At 42.7% G+C, this 18,857-nt stretch overlaps 1 protein-coding gene across 1 annotated transcript; it reads left to right on the top strand.

Moving 5' to 3' along the window:
- The first annotated feature begins 749 nt into the window (after positions 1–749).
- Positions 750–17,756, top strand: HTR5A (5-hydroxytryptamine receptor 5A). The gene is made up of 2 exons (XM_054496870.1): positions 750–2,066; positions 14,546–17,756. The coding sequence occupies exons 1-2, from the start codon at positions 1,326–1,328 to the stop codon at positions 14,876–14,878; spliced, it is 1,074 nt and encodes a 357-aa protein (XP_054352845.1). The 5' UTR covers positions 750–1,325; the 3' UTR covers positions 14,879–17,756.
- Positions 17,757–18,857: the final 1,101 nt, after the last annotated feature.

Here is an 18,857-nt window from a genome sequence, read left to right on the forward strand (position 1 = left end):
TCTTTATTTTGAGTGAGATGGAGCTCTTATAATAACTTGTATCCCAATTTTTCCTTCTCAGGAAGCAAATTTAATAGGGACCACTGGAGACTACCCATCTGCCTTATGACTCTGAGGAGATAAAGCACTCTTCAGTCATTCCTGTTGGAGCCAGGTGAAGCATTCTAGCTCCAACACCTCAACCATCTCTAGGAACAGCAGCAACTGCTATCTCGCCTCCCCTCCTTTAAGAAAAACAACCCTTAAGGGAAGCAACTGAGAGCTGGGTAAGAAGAAAGCAATCATGTGCTGAAATCTTCCGGAGAACAAAAGTTAGTGAAACTATCTTAGACCCCTAACTCAGAACTCTTGTAGGAAGAGCAAATACTTATGGGAAGCTGAGAAAGCAGTGTCTAGGGCCTCCAGACCACCCCTAGAGGGACGTGTGTGGGTGGCTAGGGGAACGTTTTGAGGAAAGTTCATTGGTCAACTTGTTCCACGTGGGGAAACCATTTCAGGCAAGAGAGGCAGCACCGTGGACAGCGCCAACCCTCCTGCTCCCGGGCTGGCGAGGTGGCAGCACCGCGGACAGCACCACACGTGGTGGCGCGCACTGGGAGCCGCCAGGCGAGGGGAGCGCAGCAGCACCGCGGACAGCCCCAAAGCCGCGCGCTCCGAGCCAGGAGGCGGGGAGAGATGGCCCTATCAGCTGATGGCTTACGTAGGGGCTAGATCTCCACTTGGATAAAGCAGGTCTCGGTGGGCGCGCCAGCATTCGCTCTCCGGAGCCGCAGCCTCAGAAGGGGTGACGGGGGCAACAGGGACAGAAGGCAGGTCCCAGAAAGCAGGTCCCCCCAAAACTGGCTTTCCTAGCACGGAGTTAAGGCTGCAGCGGCTGCCTAGAGAGAAGGGTGCGCAGGGAGGCAACGCGGTGAGAGCGACTGCTCTGACGCACCAGCCCCTCTCCTGCACCCACACGCTGCTGGCCGCCCAGCTGCTCCCCGATCTGGGAGATACTCGGCTCTGGGCGGCCAAACAGGCTTTTACACCAAGGTGAGGAGCCCTGGGCTCCTGACAGCTTAGGCGGGCCCTGGCTGCGACACGCAGCCCCTCGCCTCTGCTTCCTTAGCCTCTGAGGGCTTCAGACCTGCCGCGCTTGCAGCCACACCATCTCCAACGGTTGCTCACTAGCAGGAAATTGGGGCCAAATTCACAGGCACTTTCCAGAAACTCCACCACTGGCCAGAGGTTGCAAATATCCGGATTGGCTCTGGGCACAGTGACCGCCTTAAGTCCTCCTGAACACCCCTTCTGCAAGTACCCCAGGCCGGTCTCCTGACCCGGAGATGGATTTACCTGTGAACCTAACCTCCTTTTCCCTCTCCACCCCCTCCCCTTTGGAGACCAACCACAGCCTTGGCAAAGACGATCTGCGCCCCAGCTCGCCCCTACTCTCGGTCTTCGGAGTGCTTATTCTTACCTTGCTGGGTTTTCTGGTGGCGGCGACGTTCGCCTGGAACCTGCTGGTGCTGGCGACCATCCTCCGTGTACGCACCTTCCACCGCGTGCCCCACAACCTGGTGGCGTCCATGGCCATCTCGGATGTCCTGGTGGCCGCGTTGGTCATGCCGCTGAGCCTGGTGCACGAGCTGTCCGGGCGCCGCTGGCAGCTGGGTCGGAGGCTGTGCCAGCTGTGGATCGCGTGTGACGTGCTCTGCTGCACGGCCAGCATCTGGAACGTGACGGCCATAGCCCTGGACCGCTACTGGTCCATCACGCGCCACATGGAATACACGCTCCGCACCCGCAAGTGCGTCTCCAACGTCATGATCGCGCTCACCTGGGCACTCTCCGCTGTCATCTCTCTGGCCCCGCTGCTTTTTGGCTGGGGAGAGACGTACTCTGAGGGCAGCGAGGAGTGCCAGGTAAGCCGCGAGCCTTCCTACGCCGTGTTCTCCACCGTAGGCGCCTTCTACCTGCCGCTCTGTGTGGTGCTCTTCGTGTACTGGAAGATCTACAAGGCTGCCAAGTTCCGCGTGGGCTCCAGGAAGACCAATAGCGTCTCACCCATATCCGAGGGTGTGGAGGTGGGTATCTCAGCAATCCTTAAAAATACTCGACTTGCATCTGTACAGGCTGTATCCCCAGGCCACCTGCCCCACTCCCACACTTGTAGAAAATGGAACTGTTTGTGTTTGGGAGTCGGGGGAGTAAACTGGGAGAGTGGAAGAAAGCATCAGGGATGTACTTTGCTCTGACATGTTCCCTCTCACAGAGCTAATCATATCATTTTCCTTCTCTAATGGGTTGTTTGTTAAATATACGGAACACGAGGAGTTCAGACTGCATCATTCTACAGGGTCCCCTTTGGCCCCCAAATTCTATGGATCTATAACACCCTTTAGAACATCTGGATAAGCTGGTATCTGGGGTACACTGATTCAGTACACTGGAAAAAACTAGCAGCTTCCTGCACTTAGAATGGGGGTGTTCCAGGAGGAGGGGAGGCAGGGATGGGAGCATGATTTGGTAAGAAGACTGCCATGAGTCAGGCGATGCGCGTTAGCTTTTCATCCTAGTCTATTCTTTTTCTTTGCAAATTACAGCAGCCGGTTTATTAAAAATATGGTATCACCTAGGTTACTGTCATTCTGCGGCATCCTCCCATCCTGACATAAGACTGAAGATGTTGCCCGCACTAGTCCCAGATCCTGCATTTGTTATCTGCTTCCACTGCCTTGGGGTGTTACTTTATGGGTCTATCCCCCACAGCCGTATTAGGTTGTAGGTGTGACTGAGGACCACTCGTCTGCCTTCCTGAACATGAGTAAAGCTGCAGAAGGAAATTAAAAATACAGGAAAGAGAATTCCCCAGCTCTCTATGAGAGGTATTTACCGCATGACAACCACTATAGCAACAGCGAGGGAGCTTTTCTCATCTTCTCCCACTCCTGTTTTTTTGTTAACTCTTAATAATCTGACCCTATGACTCATGATTCTGCAGGCTGCTCCCCCTTCATTACCAAGGAAGATTCCTTGAATCTAATTCACACATTTAGGTTACACCAGAAGTCTACACAGTCCCCATTTTCTGTTGTTGGCTCTGAAACAAGAAAGTAATTTAAGTAAGCATATGGAGTGCATACTATGGGCTTGGTGCAAGAGGTAAGCGAATGATAGAGATGTTGTCTTTACCCATGAAGAGTTTGGTCTAGGGAGGGAAATAGACATCCACCCTGAGCTGTGTATGTGCTTTCTAGAGTCAGTAGCTAATTCTAACCATCCCCAGTCAGTCAAACTTAGAGGGACCAGAGGTGTAGCTAGGGAAAAAGGGGAGAGGGCATCATCCTAGAGGAAAGAAGAAAACGAGGGGTCAGAGGCTCCCTGTTCTTTTACCTATATCAGCACTTCTCAGCGAAGGGTAATATTGCCCTCCAGGAAACATTTGGGCTGTCTGGAGACATTTTGGATGATTAAGAATTGAGGGCCGGGTGCGGTGGCTCACGCCCGTAATCCCAGCACTTTGGGAGGCCGAGGCGGGAGGATCACGAGGTCAGGAGATCGAGACCATCCTGGCTAACACGGTGAAACCCCGCCTCTACTAAAAATACAAAAAATTAGCCGGGCGTGATGGCAGGCGCCTGTAGTCCCAGCTACTCGGGAGGCTGAGGCAGGAGAACGGCGTGAACCTGGGAGGCGGAGCTCGCAGCGAGCCGAGATTGCGCCACTGCAATCTGCCTGGGCGACAGAGTGAGACTCTGTCTCAAAAAAAAAAAAAAAAAAAAAAAAAAAAAAGAATTGAGGATGGGGTGTTAATGGCATGTAGTATAGAGAGGTCAGGAATGCTGCTAAACATTGTACAATGCACAGGACAGCCCCTCAACAGAGAATCGTTCAGACCAAAATGTCAATCGTACTGAATTTGGGAAACTCCGGTCCATTAGATTTCTAAGCTGAACAAAGAGTGCTGATGGGTAAGAACACTGAAGCTTCCGTCAAACTACCTGAAGTGATGTTCCATGTGTATGAGCGTCCACTCAAATTCCAGGCCAGGAACAAGAAGACTGGTCACCTCCAAGGGCCCTCCTTTTATGAATTCTCCTCTCCCCTGATGTTTATTCAGGCAAATATGATTTACAGTCAACCCCAAACACAGCTTTAGAAGGAGAAAGTTAATTACAATTCCATCCCAAGGCTTGTTGTAAAAGGATGAAGGGCACTCTCATTTCTCTGCTTTGGTGGTAGCAGAAGCAAAGCATTATAACATCTTTGTGCTTTTTATATAGATACACACACACACACACACACACACATATATATACATATGTGTGTATATATGTGTGTATATATATGTGTATATATATACACATATATATATATGTGTATATATATACTCTCTTCTCTGTCTACCTCTCCCAGATCAGTTTTGAAAATGGGTCCCTTGGCTTAGCAAAAGGACTCTAAATAATCCAGTACTCTAAATATAATATGGGGCTGCCTCTGTCCTTATGTTATGTTGAAGGGTTAATTACAAACCAGGCCTCCTGATGGTTCTGTGATCATGGGAGTGGGCGTCAAAGTTTCTAAATGAGTTCTACCACCAGCTAGCTGTTCTCTAGGGAAACCACAACACTTCTCTCTTGTTTCTTTATCTGCTGAGTTTTATTCAAATACATGCCATGAAATTTTATTCAAATACATGCCATGAAATCCTAACCTAGGTCAGACATTGAGCTGGGATCTGGCAACACAAGACAGATGGGACTTGCCCTTGTCAAAGGACGAGGAAGCCACTGCTAGAGATCTGAAATAAAATGATAAAGAAAAATGCCTTCCTTACTAGAGTGAGCAGGGGCTGTGCTGTCCAGGCGCAGTTTCCCTGAGAAGAGCAGAATGCTGACCTGAAACTGCGCTTTTGGGAGGTATGGAGCTTCAGGTATTGGTGGATTGTTGAGATGTGGGTAGATGACATCCTCTGTATGAGAACCTGTTGCTGATTGGTTGTTCCTCCAATGGGTATTTACTGAAATGAGTCCATCTCTGGTGGCCTGACTTTCAGAACTGAGGGGCTAACACCAATAATCTACACAGGTACTATAGCCGTCCAGGAGGTAGAGACAGTGTGAACTATTTTACCTTCTATTATTCTAACCCTAAATGCCCTCCCATCCTTATTCATTCTATATATAATTAACAAAATTAATAATCCTCTGACTCTCAAAATTATAGGCCACCAATGATACTGAAGCTATGCATATATTTGATTCCTGTACGATCCCTGCAGCAGACCTACACCTAGAAGAGCAACCTATGCAAAAAGACTCTATACATGTAGACAAACAACAGCAAAAGCAAAGCAAGCATCAGTAGGATACGTAGATGAATAGCATGACACTATTTGCCAAACAGTACACCTTCATGACAAGAGGTTTGAAGCCTTTTACACAGATCTAAGACAATTACCTAATGGTAGATCTCTTAATCAAAGATCTAGTTACTTGACAGAAATACCTCAGCCTTATGACCTTATACAAGAACATACTTGGTTACAAATCCTAAGATAAGAAAATTTTAAAATATATTGATTGAGATGAGTTGCGCTTGATCAGTAGACTAAGTCTAAAACTGGTTCTGGGCTAAAGAGCACTCAGTCTTTTCCTAAGTGCGTGGGAACATTTTCTTCTCAGTCTGTCTGTGTTGGTCCTCATTCAGCCAAAGCTGCAGGAGAGATCTCTGTGATTATCCAGATTTTCACCACTGTTGTTGGTCCTCCTTAATGATGAAGTTTTGTCTGTGGAGATGTGATGTTCACATTGCACATTGATCAACATGAGTTTATACTATTTTTTAGATCATCTGTTGAGTCATCTCTCAGGACAGAGCTGTGCAGAAGCATGTAAAGTTCTGAGCAACAGATGCTGAAGGACTACAAGATAAACAAGAATAATTACAAATATTGTAAGAAGAGACTGGAAAATCTCCCAAGTTCTTCTTCTTAGTTCCAGTGCCTTCTTAGTCAATTCTTTGTTGAGAAGCTGTCCTCGACCCAAGACTTCCCAGCTTTGATCAGGAAAGCAAGTCCCAAAAGTTTCTTGTGTCTCTGTTAGGTAGCTATGTTCCTTTTTCTTCTAGCTTAAATATAGATTGTTTTGCCTCTGTGTTAATCCAGGTACAACAAGAAATTGTAGCTATAGGGTAAACTCTTCCATGACTGGCCAAAGGAAACTGAAGGCTATTCTGTTCATCACGACTATTTGGGTTAATTGTTGTGGCCTGGGAGCTTAGGCTATATAATATGTTATGTCAGCTAATGCAGGCATTATTTACTATGACAACTTTTTTTAAAAAAAAAACCCTCTAGTTATCCAACTGTTTAAATGGGGTCATTATCTTTAGAAACCTTCTCTGAGAGAGTTTTGTCCCTTTGGACTCTTCATCAGGAGGTATAGTCCATTGAGGACATTGGCGAGCTGGATTTTGGAATGGCCTAACCTATGGCCCTATGGAGCAATTAACTTTTCTTCTCAGTTGACATTGAGACACTTAACGTCAGCATAGGATAAAGGACCCAGGAACTATAGAAGAGAGGTGATCAATCTTAATGAAGCTGTAGGTACGTTATCTGTAAGTATTGCCAAAATGGTCACTAATTCACATGGTCATCTGTTTGTCCCAAGGTTCTTGGTTTAATGGCAATGTCCACACTTCTCTTTCTGGAGGTTCCCTGGAGAACCTTTGGGGTAGCATCAAGTCATCAAATAATTCACATTTGTTGTCCATTTTTAGAGTACCTGAAGGAGATGTTTCTATAGTATGTTAAATAAGTGAATTATTCTGGAAGTATACTAATTATTAGTCTACATACCTTCTGTTTCATTTTTTTAACTTAATATGGACCTACTGGAAAGGTCCATAATTTAAGCATTGAACAACTTGGCTTTCGGTAAGAAATTAAATTTTATGAGAGAGACTGGACTACTTATTATATATCAAACCTGGTATTGTTATTTTTATTTTTTAGCATACCATTAACAAACAATATTTCATTGAAATTTGGTACTAGAGGATCACAGTTCTGTCTGGAGCCAGGACACTTTAATTATACAAATGCAGTCATGGGATTCCCCTTCATTGTCTAAGGGTTTCAGAGCTGCTGGGTGATGCATGTTACACCAGGAGAAGGAGAAAGTAACCATGAACCATTATCAATCAATGAGTAGAAAAATATTGGATAGTTTCTGTTAGCAATTGGGGCTTATTACATGTGGTATATAAGATTTAAAGGCCTAATACAAAATGTTCTGAAGATGTGTTGACTAGTTGAATTGATACCTGTAATTTCTCTTAGACAAGGAGGCAAAGCCTCCAGGTTACTGAATTAAGTGGTGAGCTTAAAATAAGCAATGTTCTTTGACGGGTGCTATGTTGTCACCTTAATCCACCCAGAGCATGGGCCCATATTTTCATATTTGCATGAAAAGGAATGTTCATGATAACCTAGGAAGAATCAGTCTTAACTCTTATGCATTTTACTTCAATTACATTTTCTAGTTGTGGAGTCTCTTGTCCCTAGAGATTCTAGAACCATCAGTATTTCTATAGTAATTTTTAAAATTACATGCGGTATAGGCATTCTCATGTCAGATCAGCTATAATCTCATCATGAACAAGGGCTGCAGCACATTTTATTTGGAAGCAGATCCTACTTATTGCAGGTATGTCATAGATTAAAGAAGTATTCTTTTGATAATGATCTGAAAATATCAGTTATAAGTTGGCATGCAGGATTGTTAAAGATTGTTACTACTTGAATTGTTTCATTAAGTAAAGTTGATTTTCTCTCAAGCCTTTGAAAAATTTACTATATAGCCAGAAATTTGTCAATTTTTCATTCATTATCTTGTTTCACTATCTGGTATAACCTATAACCAATAGCTTTTTTTTGTTTGTTTTTTGTTTTTGTTTTTTTTTTTTTGAGACGGAGTCTCACTCTGTTGTCTAGGCTGGAGTGCAGTGGCATAATCTCAGCTCACTGCAATATCCACCTCCTAGGTTCAAATCATTCTCCTGCCTCAGCCTCCCAAGTAGCTGGGATTACAGGTGTGTGCCACCATGCCTGGCTAATTTTTGTATTTTTAGTAGAGACAGGGGTTTCACCATGTTGGCCAGGCTGGTCTCGAACTCCTGACCTCAGGTGATCTGCCCACTTCAGCCTCCCAAAGTGCTGAGATTACAGGCGTGAGCCACCGCGCCCAGCCACCAATAGCTTTATTGAATTTTTTGTTTGTTTTTAATTTTTAAAAACTTGCTGCAATTTTCCTTTTTGCTTTTCAGACAACTTTAAAAATGTACATGGAATGATCTGTTGTTCTATAATAGTGGGGTTACTGGTAGTTATACTGACACCCACATAAACAAAAACATTATATAGTTGTACATCTAGTTATAGAAAATTCTCCTTGGAAGTTTAAAAAGACAAAGAAATTGTTGAGTGACAATACCTTCCTTGGAGTGGCTTTATTAGATAGATTGTATATAGTTGTCATTTTGCTTTTTAGCCAACATGAGATGTTCATTCTTTCAAGGCTCCTCCTGCTAGCAATATATTAATATATATAGGGATCCTTATCTCAACTTTCAAATCTTTGAGAACAGAGGCCCTTTTGGATGCCTTATCTAGAAAGCCGTATCTTGTATTGATTTATAGCATTTACTTTCTAAGGCTATCTGGAAATGTCTAGCCCCATATTGGATATTTTGCAAATTGGCAATTTCACATTTCAGTTTATTTTTTCTTATTAAATTCCCAAATTCAGGTTTAAGCCCATTTATAGAAAGACATGACAAGACTATACTTCAGCTATTGGGTATATACAAATATGCTGCTTGAAGGTTTTCTGAAGTCTATTTTCTATCTTTATTCAGCCTCCCGAGTAGCTGGGACTACAAGTGTGTGCCATCACACCTGGCTAATTTTTGTATTTTTTATAGAAATAGGGTCTCACCGTGTTGCCCATGATGGTCTCAAACTCCCAAGCTCAAGTAATCCTCCTGCCTTGGCCTCCCAAAGTGCTGGGATTATAGGCATGAGCCACCATGCCCAGATTAATTTAGTTTACTTTGAATCTTTATTCAACCTCTCCTTAAAAGAAAGCCTGCTAAAATTACTTTACATAATATATTTTCTATTTTTATATTTAAATTTTCACAACTGGGTTATATAACTCTTCTCTTTTCTATGCTTCTTTTTTTTTTACCATTTTTTTCTTATCTAAGAGGATTTTAGTTAATTTAACTAATTAGTACGCATCTATAGTTCAAGAAAATAAAAATTTTGTTTGATATTCTAACAAAATTATAAATTCTATAACAAAACTTTAGACAATTTTTCTTTCTTTTTCTTCCTTTCCTTTCTTTTCCTTCCTTCTTTTCTTTTGTTTCTTTTTTTGAGACAGGGTCTTGCTCTGTTGCCCAGGCTAGAGTGCAGTGGCACAACCATAGCTCACTGCAGCCTTGAAACCCTGGGCTCATGCAGTCCTCACACCTCAGCCTCCTGAGTAGCTGGGACCACAGGAATATGCCACCACACCTGGCTAATTTTTAAAATTTTTGTGAAGATGGGGTCTCTCTATTGCACAGGCTGGTCTCAAACTCTTGACCTCAAATGATTTTCCCACCTTGGCGTCTCAAAGTGCTGGGATTACAGGCATGAGCCCCCATGCCTGGCCTAGAAAATTTCTTAATCTTAGCTCTTAACTTAGCTTTAGACAAAGGTTGTAATTTAAATTCTAGAAACCTGATTTTTCTTCTGGTAATTTTATAATGTGATTGTATTTTTCCTGAGAAAACCCTGATTCATTTAGGAAGTCAGATAAAGCTGAATAGAAAAATACAAGATAGAGATCTGCAAAGAGGATAGGTTTGGGAAAGTTACAAAATCTTTGAGACTATTTTAGAGTTAGGATTTTGTTTTAAGGCCTCAAAATACCAATTAAAGAGGCTGACTTTTAGCCATTTGATGTTTGTCTCCTAATTTTTCTAGAGCTTCTCTTAAATAACTTATTACTTTTTCATTCATCAGGTGTTTTTCATTAAGTAAAAAAAATTTGGCATTTGTGAAGAAAATTGCAAGAGTTAGGATCATAATGCAATTTTAAATAGGAAATAGAAATTCTTAAAAAAGAGGATTGAGATTTGGACATAAACAAGCCATGGCACATGAGGAAGAGGCAACTGTGGTTGGTCAACAGTTTGTGCTTGTGAATAGTGTCTCAGGATCTTGGACAAAACAGATGGAGAAGGACACATGATTGTCCACACCAGCTTAACTATCATTAAGCTGGAAAACGATAGGGCAAAGTGATGTATTTTCACAAGTCGACAAGTCAGGAATGCCCTCATAAAAGTTTTGTAGGGGACCCCAAGCAAAGTTTGACCAATTACTTTTTCGTAAATTGGTCACTGGCCTAATAATGGTCTTCAAATCATTAACCCTCAGGTCCAGCTTGAATTAGTTTGGAAACTTATCAAACCAATGCCTTATAGAATAGTTCTTTCTGTATTCAACAGAAGAAGGAGTTCCAGGACGAAACAAAAACCCATGCAACAAGACTTTGCACATGTAGACAACACACAAGCAAAGCAAGAGGCTGTAGGATAAGTAGATTAATGGCATGACAATATTTGCCAAATGATACACCTTCATGGCAAGAGGTTTAAAACTTTATACATAGATCTAAGACAATTACCCAATGGTAGATCGGTAGATCTCTCAATCAAAGATCTAGTTACATGACACAAACACCTCAGCCTTGCGAACTTATCCAAGGACATAGCTGGTCACAAATCCTAGGATAACAAAATACGTTGAGCAATAAAAGCCCAGTGAAACCAGGCAGAACTCAAATCCTTGTTGAGACTGATGTGCTTGGCTGCAGACACAAAGGGCAATTGAGTTTGGGGCCCAGTGAATGCACTTGTGGCCCAAGGATCCCATGGAGGGTCTTCAAAATGACTTCAGTGGAACCTCCAGAACTGTCCAGAGATGATGCCACTACTGCTCAGAGTCTGAGATAGAAAGACAAAGCTGAATCTTTGACTCAGAATAGCAAGAGGAAGCTATGCTTGTCAGCAATCTCCCAGAGTAGAGTAGAATGCCCATCATTCAAGACTCGGGGCAATGTGGGGTTCAGAGAATGGAGGACACTCAGAGTAGCAGCAGGCTGACAGCTGCAGAGTGGAGTTTACTCAGGATGAGGCTTTCTGTTGGATGGGGTTTTCTGATGGAATGGAATTTTCTGTTGTATGGGGTTTGCTACTGGAATGGGGTTTTCTGTTGGATGATTGGTGCTCAGAGGTGTGTTTATTGGGGTGACTCTGACCTTAATTGACTGACTTTCAGAAGTGAGAGCTGACACAGACTAATTGGTTTACAAGTGTATATTCCAAAACTGCATTGTCCTTGATTGATTGAAGAGGTTTAAACAAGAAAAACGTCTGCTTGTTATCAGTTATAGAACAATCAGTCTTGTCCTAAGTTTGTGGAGGGTTTTTATTCACACCCTCGTGGAGCCTTCCTTGATGTGTAAGGCCATTTTTAGCTTAAAGATTTTTATTGTTCCTTCGGGCTCCTGTGACCCATCTCTCATTCTGAGAGTGGTGTGGTCTAACTTGCAAATCACCTGAAACCACACTTCCAAGGTAGGAGTCTTTATACCTTAACTTCAATACCCATTATTGATGGTAATCCATTGATTATCTAGGACATTATCAGAGAGGCAAAGCAGAGTGGTTGGATGAAATAAAAGAACATAGCAGATTTGTGATTAACCAGTAAATAATTATTTAGCATGCAATCATTTTGGAAGGATGAAAGCTCTAGCAAATATGTACCTGACCCCAAATAACTTGTTTGTTAGGGGAGATGAGGCTAAGTGTTCATTTAAAAAAAATTTATATATGAATCTTAAATTGTGAGGTATGTGCTTTATGTGCATTTCAGAGATTATTAGGAAAAATTAATTTGGCTTAACTTTCACTTTTTAACCCTATTTCCTCTCTTTTTGTGAGTTTACTAATGACCAGGTTGAGTGTAGTAATTAATAGAGCATTATTGTCCAGACTCAATTAAGTGCTTTATTGCAATCATTGATTAGAAGAGAGCAAAGAGCTAAGGAGTCCACAAGTCTGAGAGCCATAGAGTAAGCAAACAAATCCACCATTTGAGGGCATTAGAAAACTGAAACTCCACAAACAACCAAGATCATCCCAGCAGCTGGAGACTCTATTGTCCCAGGGGTACCATTTTAAATCAGTGTCACTCTTTCTTCTGTCAAGTGAGTTGGCGTTGAATGCAGCACCAAAGATGGCCCAGTAAAAAAATCAACATTTCACAAGGTAATAGAAAAATATGCTTTTCTGAACAACTTGGAGTTCTGTGACTAAACTCTAAAAAAATTCTAAATCAAGCCCTAAGTGTCATTGATATCACCAGTGTGATCATCACCAGTGTGAACGGTATCTTCAGTGTGACCAGCACCTCCAGTATAATCAGCATCCATGGTGTCTCCAGTGTGACCAGCATCTCCAGTATGAACAGCATCTCCAGTGTGACCAGCATCCACACTGTGAACGGCATCCACACTGTGAACAGCATCCATGGTGTCACCAGTGTGGCCAGCATCCACAGTGTGAACAGCATCGATGGTGTCACCAGTGTTACCAGCATCCACGGTGTGAATGGCATCTATGGTGTCATCAGGGTGACCAGCATTCACAGTGTGACCAGCATCTCCAGTGTGACCAGCATCCCCAGTGTGAACAGCATCTCTAGTATGATCAGAATCCATGGTGTCTCCAGTATAGCCAGCATCTCCAGTGTTACCAGCATCCTTTATGTGACCAGTGTGATCAGCAGCCTCCACAGTGTGACCATGTCTCAAGTATGACCAGTGTTACCAGTGTCCCCATTGTCACTCATAAAAACGTGCCAAGGGGAAGGAGAATTTCCAGAGGGTTGAAGAGTCCAGCTAGAATTCTTGTTTTATTGCCATCTTGGGACAATATGGAAAACAGCTTCCCTGATATTATTATGGGGTTGAATTCTGTTAAGGAAATTGGTAGCTTTCCCTCTTTCCTTTATGCTGAAAAATTAAGCTAAATATGGTTTGGATTTCTATAAATGAATCCCCTCAAATGCATTTCCAGATATGCATTGATAAATCAGTAACCAAAGGTAACTCTGGTTTCATCTAGAGGTACAGAAAGAGGGATTTTCAGTGCTTATTTTATATGTGTTTTTAAAGGTTGCATTATTATGGACCATTGGTTTCATTATTTATTATCTTCTTTTAAATTTAATTTAGTGTACAGAATTGATGTTATACTGTTTTGCAAATAAATGTCAGCAAGGCTATTCTACAAATTTGGTAATTTATTCATCAACTAACATTGTCTTAACCATAGTGTTCCTATTTTCACCTGTTATTCCATATGATAGTAAGTCAATTCCTTTTAAGTCCACTTTATAAATGCTGCCAAGAATTAGTTAAGTGGGTTAGATTAACCTGACAATTCTTTGCCTAAAAGATCATATGCTCTTTGAGAACAAGCTGTGTAAATATTTTTAAATGTGCTAGAGTCACAGTATGCTGGAGAGGGGAAGAACACTATTTAATGTCAATGCAGTCTCACCCACCAGAGAATGACTGACTCAAACTGTTCCACATTTTGATTGGATCGATTAATTTGCTAATTCAGTAAATTTATGATTGCTTCATATTTAGGCTGCCTCATCAGTAGACACTCATTATGTCAGTTCTCCCAAGAGCTAAAAATAGGACCAGAAGCGGGGAAGAGCTTCCTTTCCCAGGAATTCCACTCCTTGAGAGAAGGAAGTGAACTGGAGAGTCTGATTCTGTGGGAACCTGCCCTGTGGAGGCATTGGGGGCACCCACAGGAAACTAAAAGACTAGGGTCTCAGTTTTACATAAATATAGGTGTAGAGGAAGACACAGAATAGACCCAGAGAGAGGTGTCCTGGTTACTGGACTGCCTCAAACAGTAGAGTACGCTATGGGGCACAGCAGTAGGAGCTTTATGCCAGAGGAAAAGTTCTAGAAATTTCTAACATTATAGAGGGGACTTACATGAGCCCAGAAGGTTATAAAGATGGTAGAAAATGGGTCCTAAGTGTACAGGATTTTGTTAGGAACCTAGGACACTTTTGATGATGTGTCCACCTCTGCCACTAAGTTGTGCATGCCATGTTGCCTGCTCGTTTCTGCCACTGCCTCTGTTGAACAGACAGCAATAGGGAGTCCATCTTCATGATGTCAATTTCATCACATCTGGTCCTTTCATTTCTAAGATGTAAGCAAACACCCCAGCTCCATTAGCTGGTTTCCATATCTGAGAGCGAGTGCCACAGGCCTTCAGGTTTCCACACCTATCCATCGAAGACTTTCCCTCTAGTGGATGTGCGGAATCCAGGCCTGTCAGTGTCTAGGCTCAGCCTAGCAGGTAGACGGAGGTGGCTCCTCATAAAGCTCCTGCTTGTCTTTTACAGGTGAAGGACTCTGCCAAACAGCCCCAGATGGTGTTCACGGTCCGCCATGCCACCGTCACCTTCCAGACAGAAGGGGACACGTGGCGGGAGCAGAAGGAGCAGCGGGCCGCCCTCATGGTGGGCATCCTCATTGGTGTGTTCGCGCTCTGCTGGATCCCCTTCTTTCTCACCGAGCTCATCAGTCCCCTCTGCTCCTGTGACATCCCCGCCATCTGGAAAAGCATCTTCCTGTGGCTTGGCTACTCCAACTCCTTCTTTAACCCCCTGATCTATACGGCTTTCAACAAGAACTACAACAGCGCCTTCAAGAACTTCTTTTCTAGGCAACACTGAGGGAGAGGACCAGGATTGGAAGAAGTTTCTTCCCATAATTCAATGGAGTTCCCAGTTCATCCATTTCCCATCTCCACCCAACAGCCATGTGGACGAGATGAATCCTCACCATTCTCCAGGGTCATCTTCAGAACTGCACTGGCCTCCTCCACCTCCTCAGTAGGAATATGACTCCTCACAGAGTTTTGGTGACATGATGTATCTAACTTATCTACTATCCCTTTCTCTGTGCTGACAGCCACTGTCTTTGCCCACAAAGTGTCCTTTCCTCCCCAAATTCACTCCAGCGTGGTGATCGACATTGTCCTAAAGAAGTCAAACAAGGCAAATAAGAAGGAGGAGATAAAACAATATGGGCAGGTTGAGAATGGATAGAAAAGAATGAACAAGTCATGATGTAGACATCTGGGGGTAGGAGACCATAGTTCCAGGCTTTCTGGCACAGTCCCCACTTCAAATATTCTCGTCTATGGTCCTAGTACATATACCCTAATACCAGTGGGGTATGCCCCAAGAGTTGACCACAAAACACTGTCTCCAAATATATTAAAGTACATAGTCCTATCCATGAGAGCAGGGAATCTTAGCTTTAAGGTTTTGTTTGTGGCAACCACACACACACACACACAACTATGAAAGAGGCAGGTGTTCTAGCTGGCTAGTTTACTCCAAAATGCAATTCATTGACACGAAACAGGCACTGAGGGTCAACTGCTTCCTTTCATTTTGAAGCAACAGTTTCTAAATACTAGAAAAGTCTACTGGTTTCATAGAATCTGTCAAATTTGCTTATTTGCTACTGGTTTCACGTGCGTGGACTATATTCAAGTATTTCTAGGCAAAGACCTTTATCCTCAAATCATGAGATTAGAGTAAAACAACAGCTATAAGATTGAGCATTTCATGACCAATAACTATGAAGGCACATTCACCAAACACAGGCACTTTAAGGGCATCCTTGATTAATTTGCTAATTGCTATTTTTTGTTGGTATGTGAATCCCTGCTAGGAGGCCAAGGCTAGTAGGCAATGAAAAAGATAGAACAATGGTAAAATGCAGCCCCAGTCCTCTACAAATTGACAGTATAATTTGTGAGGTGGGGCAGTTAATAGATGATGCAGCATTTGGATGATCATGTAAAACCAGTACCATTACACAAAACTTTAAAAAAAATCCTAGGCAATAAAACTGCCTGTGGTCTGCTATGTCTCTGACTCTTCAAATGCATGAATTAAAGAATAATATATTATTATAATCTCTGAATTATTGTAATTCATGTAGTATATTGTATATAATAAATTATATCAATTAAGAGTTGAAACATAGGAAATTTGTGATAATTTATATGTGGTCTTGGCTTGAAGTTTAGTCTTGTCTTTATTGCAAAGACTAGCTTTATCAAAAGAATATGAGGAGATAAAGAAATGTTAGACACCTGTGAAGTCATAATTAATATGCTAAATGCAGATCTTTATGCATTCAAGCAGATTCATTGAGAAATTTAGTGATAAGAATTGAAGAATTTATTTAGAAACATCCTCAGATTTTTCATCTGTATATATCACTTGAAGTGCTAAACCCACAGGTATTTAAAATACAGACCGTTCACTTACTCAAGTTACTCTTCCCCATTATTACTCAAAATCAGAGAGAACAACAAATGCTATTGTTTTCTAGTGTTTTAATAAGGGAAGTGTTTGAAAAACTTTATTAAGTACCCCATGGCAGAGTAGAAAAATTGTGACATGAGGAGTCTGGAGAGGTGATGCTAGAATCAAGGGTAAAAGTTTAAGTCTATTCTACCTGAAAATCCATGTGAAAACTTTTATTCCATAAATTGTGAGTGTCTTACTGTTTAAAAAAGTTCATACTCTTCAGTAAAGCGAAGCTTGAGGAAGATGTGCCACATTTTTCTGGAGGCTTCAAATACTCCCTGACTCTCCAAGGATTCTGTAAACCCCAGTTGGAGAACAATGTTATTATAATATTAATTCAATCTCCAGCTGAGGGTTTTATTAATGTTTTCATAAGATGGATAAGCCTCATTATTCTTATCACTCAATATGTATTTAACACCTCTCAGGTGTCGCTTAAATTACACATTATATACAACACACTCCACATATGCTATCTAGAGCAAGAAACATTCCATACAAGAGCAGGAAGAAGGGGCAATTAATGAATTATTTTGCTTCCATTTCAATAGTAAAAGTTGTTTATACCCCAGTAAGAAATGTAGGCATTCATTGACTTAGAGTCTCTACTATGCAAATCAAATATTTGTGAAACACTTTCATTTATGCTTGACTGCTAATATTTTATCAGGTTAGAAATTTATATGAATCATAAACAGAAGTAATTGCTCAAAATAACTAATCCTGTTCCCGTGCCAGATTGCAACAACCACATTTATTAGATAGTGCACCTAGAGAAGGCTGGAGGGTTTCCTGCAAGCCTTCTCTGTAGGGTGACTGAGGTGAACCAATCCAAAGCCCTCCTTTCAGCTCTTGTAGAATATGTCGAACAAAATGTACAGCTCTGCTCTCCTGCCTAAAGACAATGTACAAAGGAGATAATCCTCTCCTGATGAGTGATCTTAGCCCTCTTGAGGTCACTATCAGTTTTATATTTTCATTGTGCGGTAGAGTGAAAGACAAGTGAAAGATGTCCCTGAGTCTGTGTTGACATCAGACCATACTGTAGGGATGAATTCTTGATAAAAAGCTTGTTATTTGTCTGTTCTTCCCATGGGCAGCATTTTTGCTTCCATGTTCGCCTGTTAGATTTGCAGTTCCCCGCTCATAGCCAAAGAGGCTGTAGAGACAACACTTTGCTATGTTTCTATTAAAGAGAAAATAAAGATTGAGTCCACAGCTCGAGTGCAGAGTGAAAGTGATTGCCAAGCAGGGATTTGGTTAGCATACAGGAAAAGGGATCAGAGGAGAGGAACAGGTGGGCTTCTCAAAGCCTCTGTCCGGTATCAGGAAAGGAGAGATTCTGAACTGCTCGTGGGCTGGGCCCTGATGGTTCACTGGGGCCGTCTGTGGTTTGCAGCTGCCTTCCCCACCTTCATGAGGCACCCCTGTCAGGACGTTGGCACCCACCGTCCCCACTGTGCCAGGGAGGGGCCAGCTTTAGGAGGATGGAGGTCCAGCCTGGCCACTGTCGGCTGATTAAATGGCTCTGTCAGGACTGCTAGCCCCAGGTAGTTCTTTTTTTTTTTTGAGATGGAGTCTTGCTCTGTCACCCAGGCTGGAGTGTAGTGGTGCGATCTCGGCTCACTGCAAGCTCTGCCTCCCCAGTTCATGCCATTCTCCCGCCTCAGCTTCACAAGTAGCTGGGACTACAGGCGCCACCACTGCGCCCGGCTAATTTTTTTTTTTTTTTTTTTTTTTGTATTTTTAGTAGAGACAGGGTTTCACCGTGTTAACCAGGATGGTCTCGATCTCCTGACCTCATGACCCTCCCTCCTCTGCCTCCCAAAGTGCTGGGATTACAGGTGTGAGCCACCGCGCCCGGCCCTAGGTAGTTCTTTTCTAGCAGTCTCAGGTGCTGTGGTCCAGCTGCACCCGGGCTTCCATCTTCCTCTTTCTCCTCCTGAAAGGGATTTGCCTTTCCATCAGGTGTAGCTTTCAAACTCATTATCCCTTCCGTCATGGCCTCCTTTGCGATAGCTTGGGTCGGCTGCTAGCTGTGTTCACTGAGGTCTGGCTCAAGGCTCCGCAAGCAGGGGGAAGGAATCAAGGAAGATGCACCACAACGTGCAGCAAATTTAATCAGCTTCCCCACAACCAAGCAAATGATCATCAACGTTTATTAAGCCCTGACCCCATACAGGGCACTGTGCTATGCCCTTCAAAGCCACCCCTATTTGGTCGTAACAATAACCCTTGGAGGCACTATGGAGATTTAACACAAAAGTCATTTGGGTCTTGTAAAAATTAAATTATTCATCCAAGATGAAATGGCTAGAAAATT

The sequence above is a fragment of the Pongo pygmaeus genome, chromosome 6 (genome assembly GCF_028885625.2).
Source record: "Pongo pygmaeus isolate AG05252 chromosome 6, NHGRI_mPonPyg2-v2.0_pri, whole genome shotgun sequence".
NCBI lineage: Eukaryota > Metazoa > Chordata > Mammalia > Primates > Hominidae > Pongo > Pongo pygmaeus.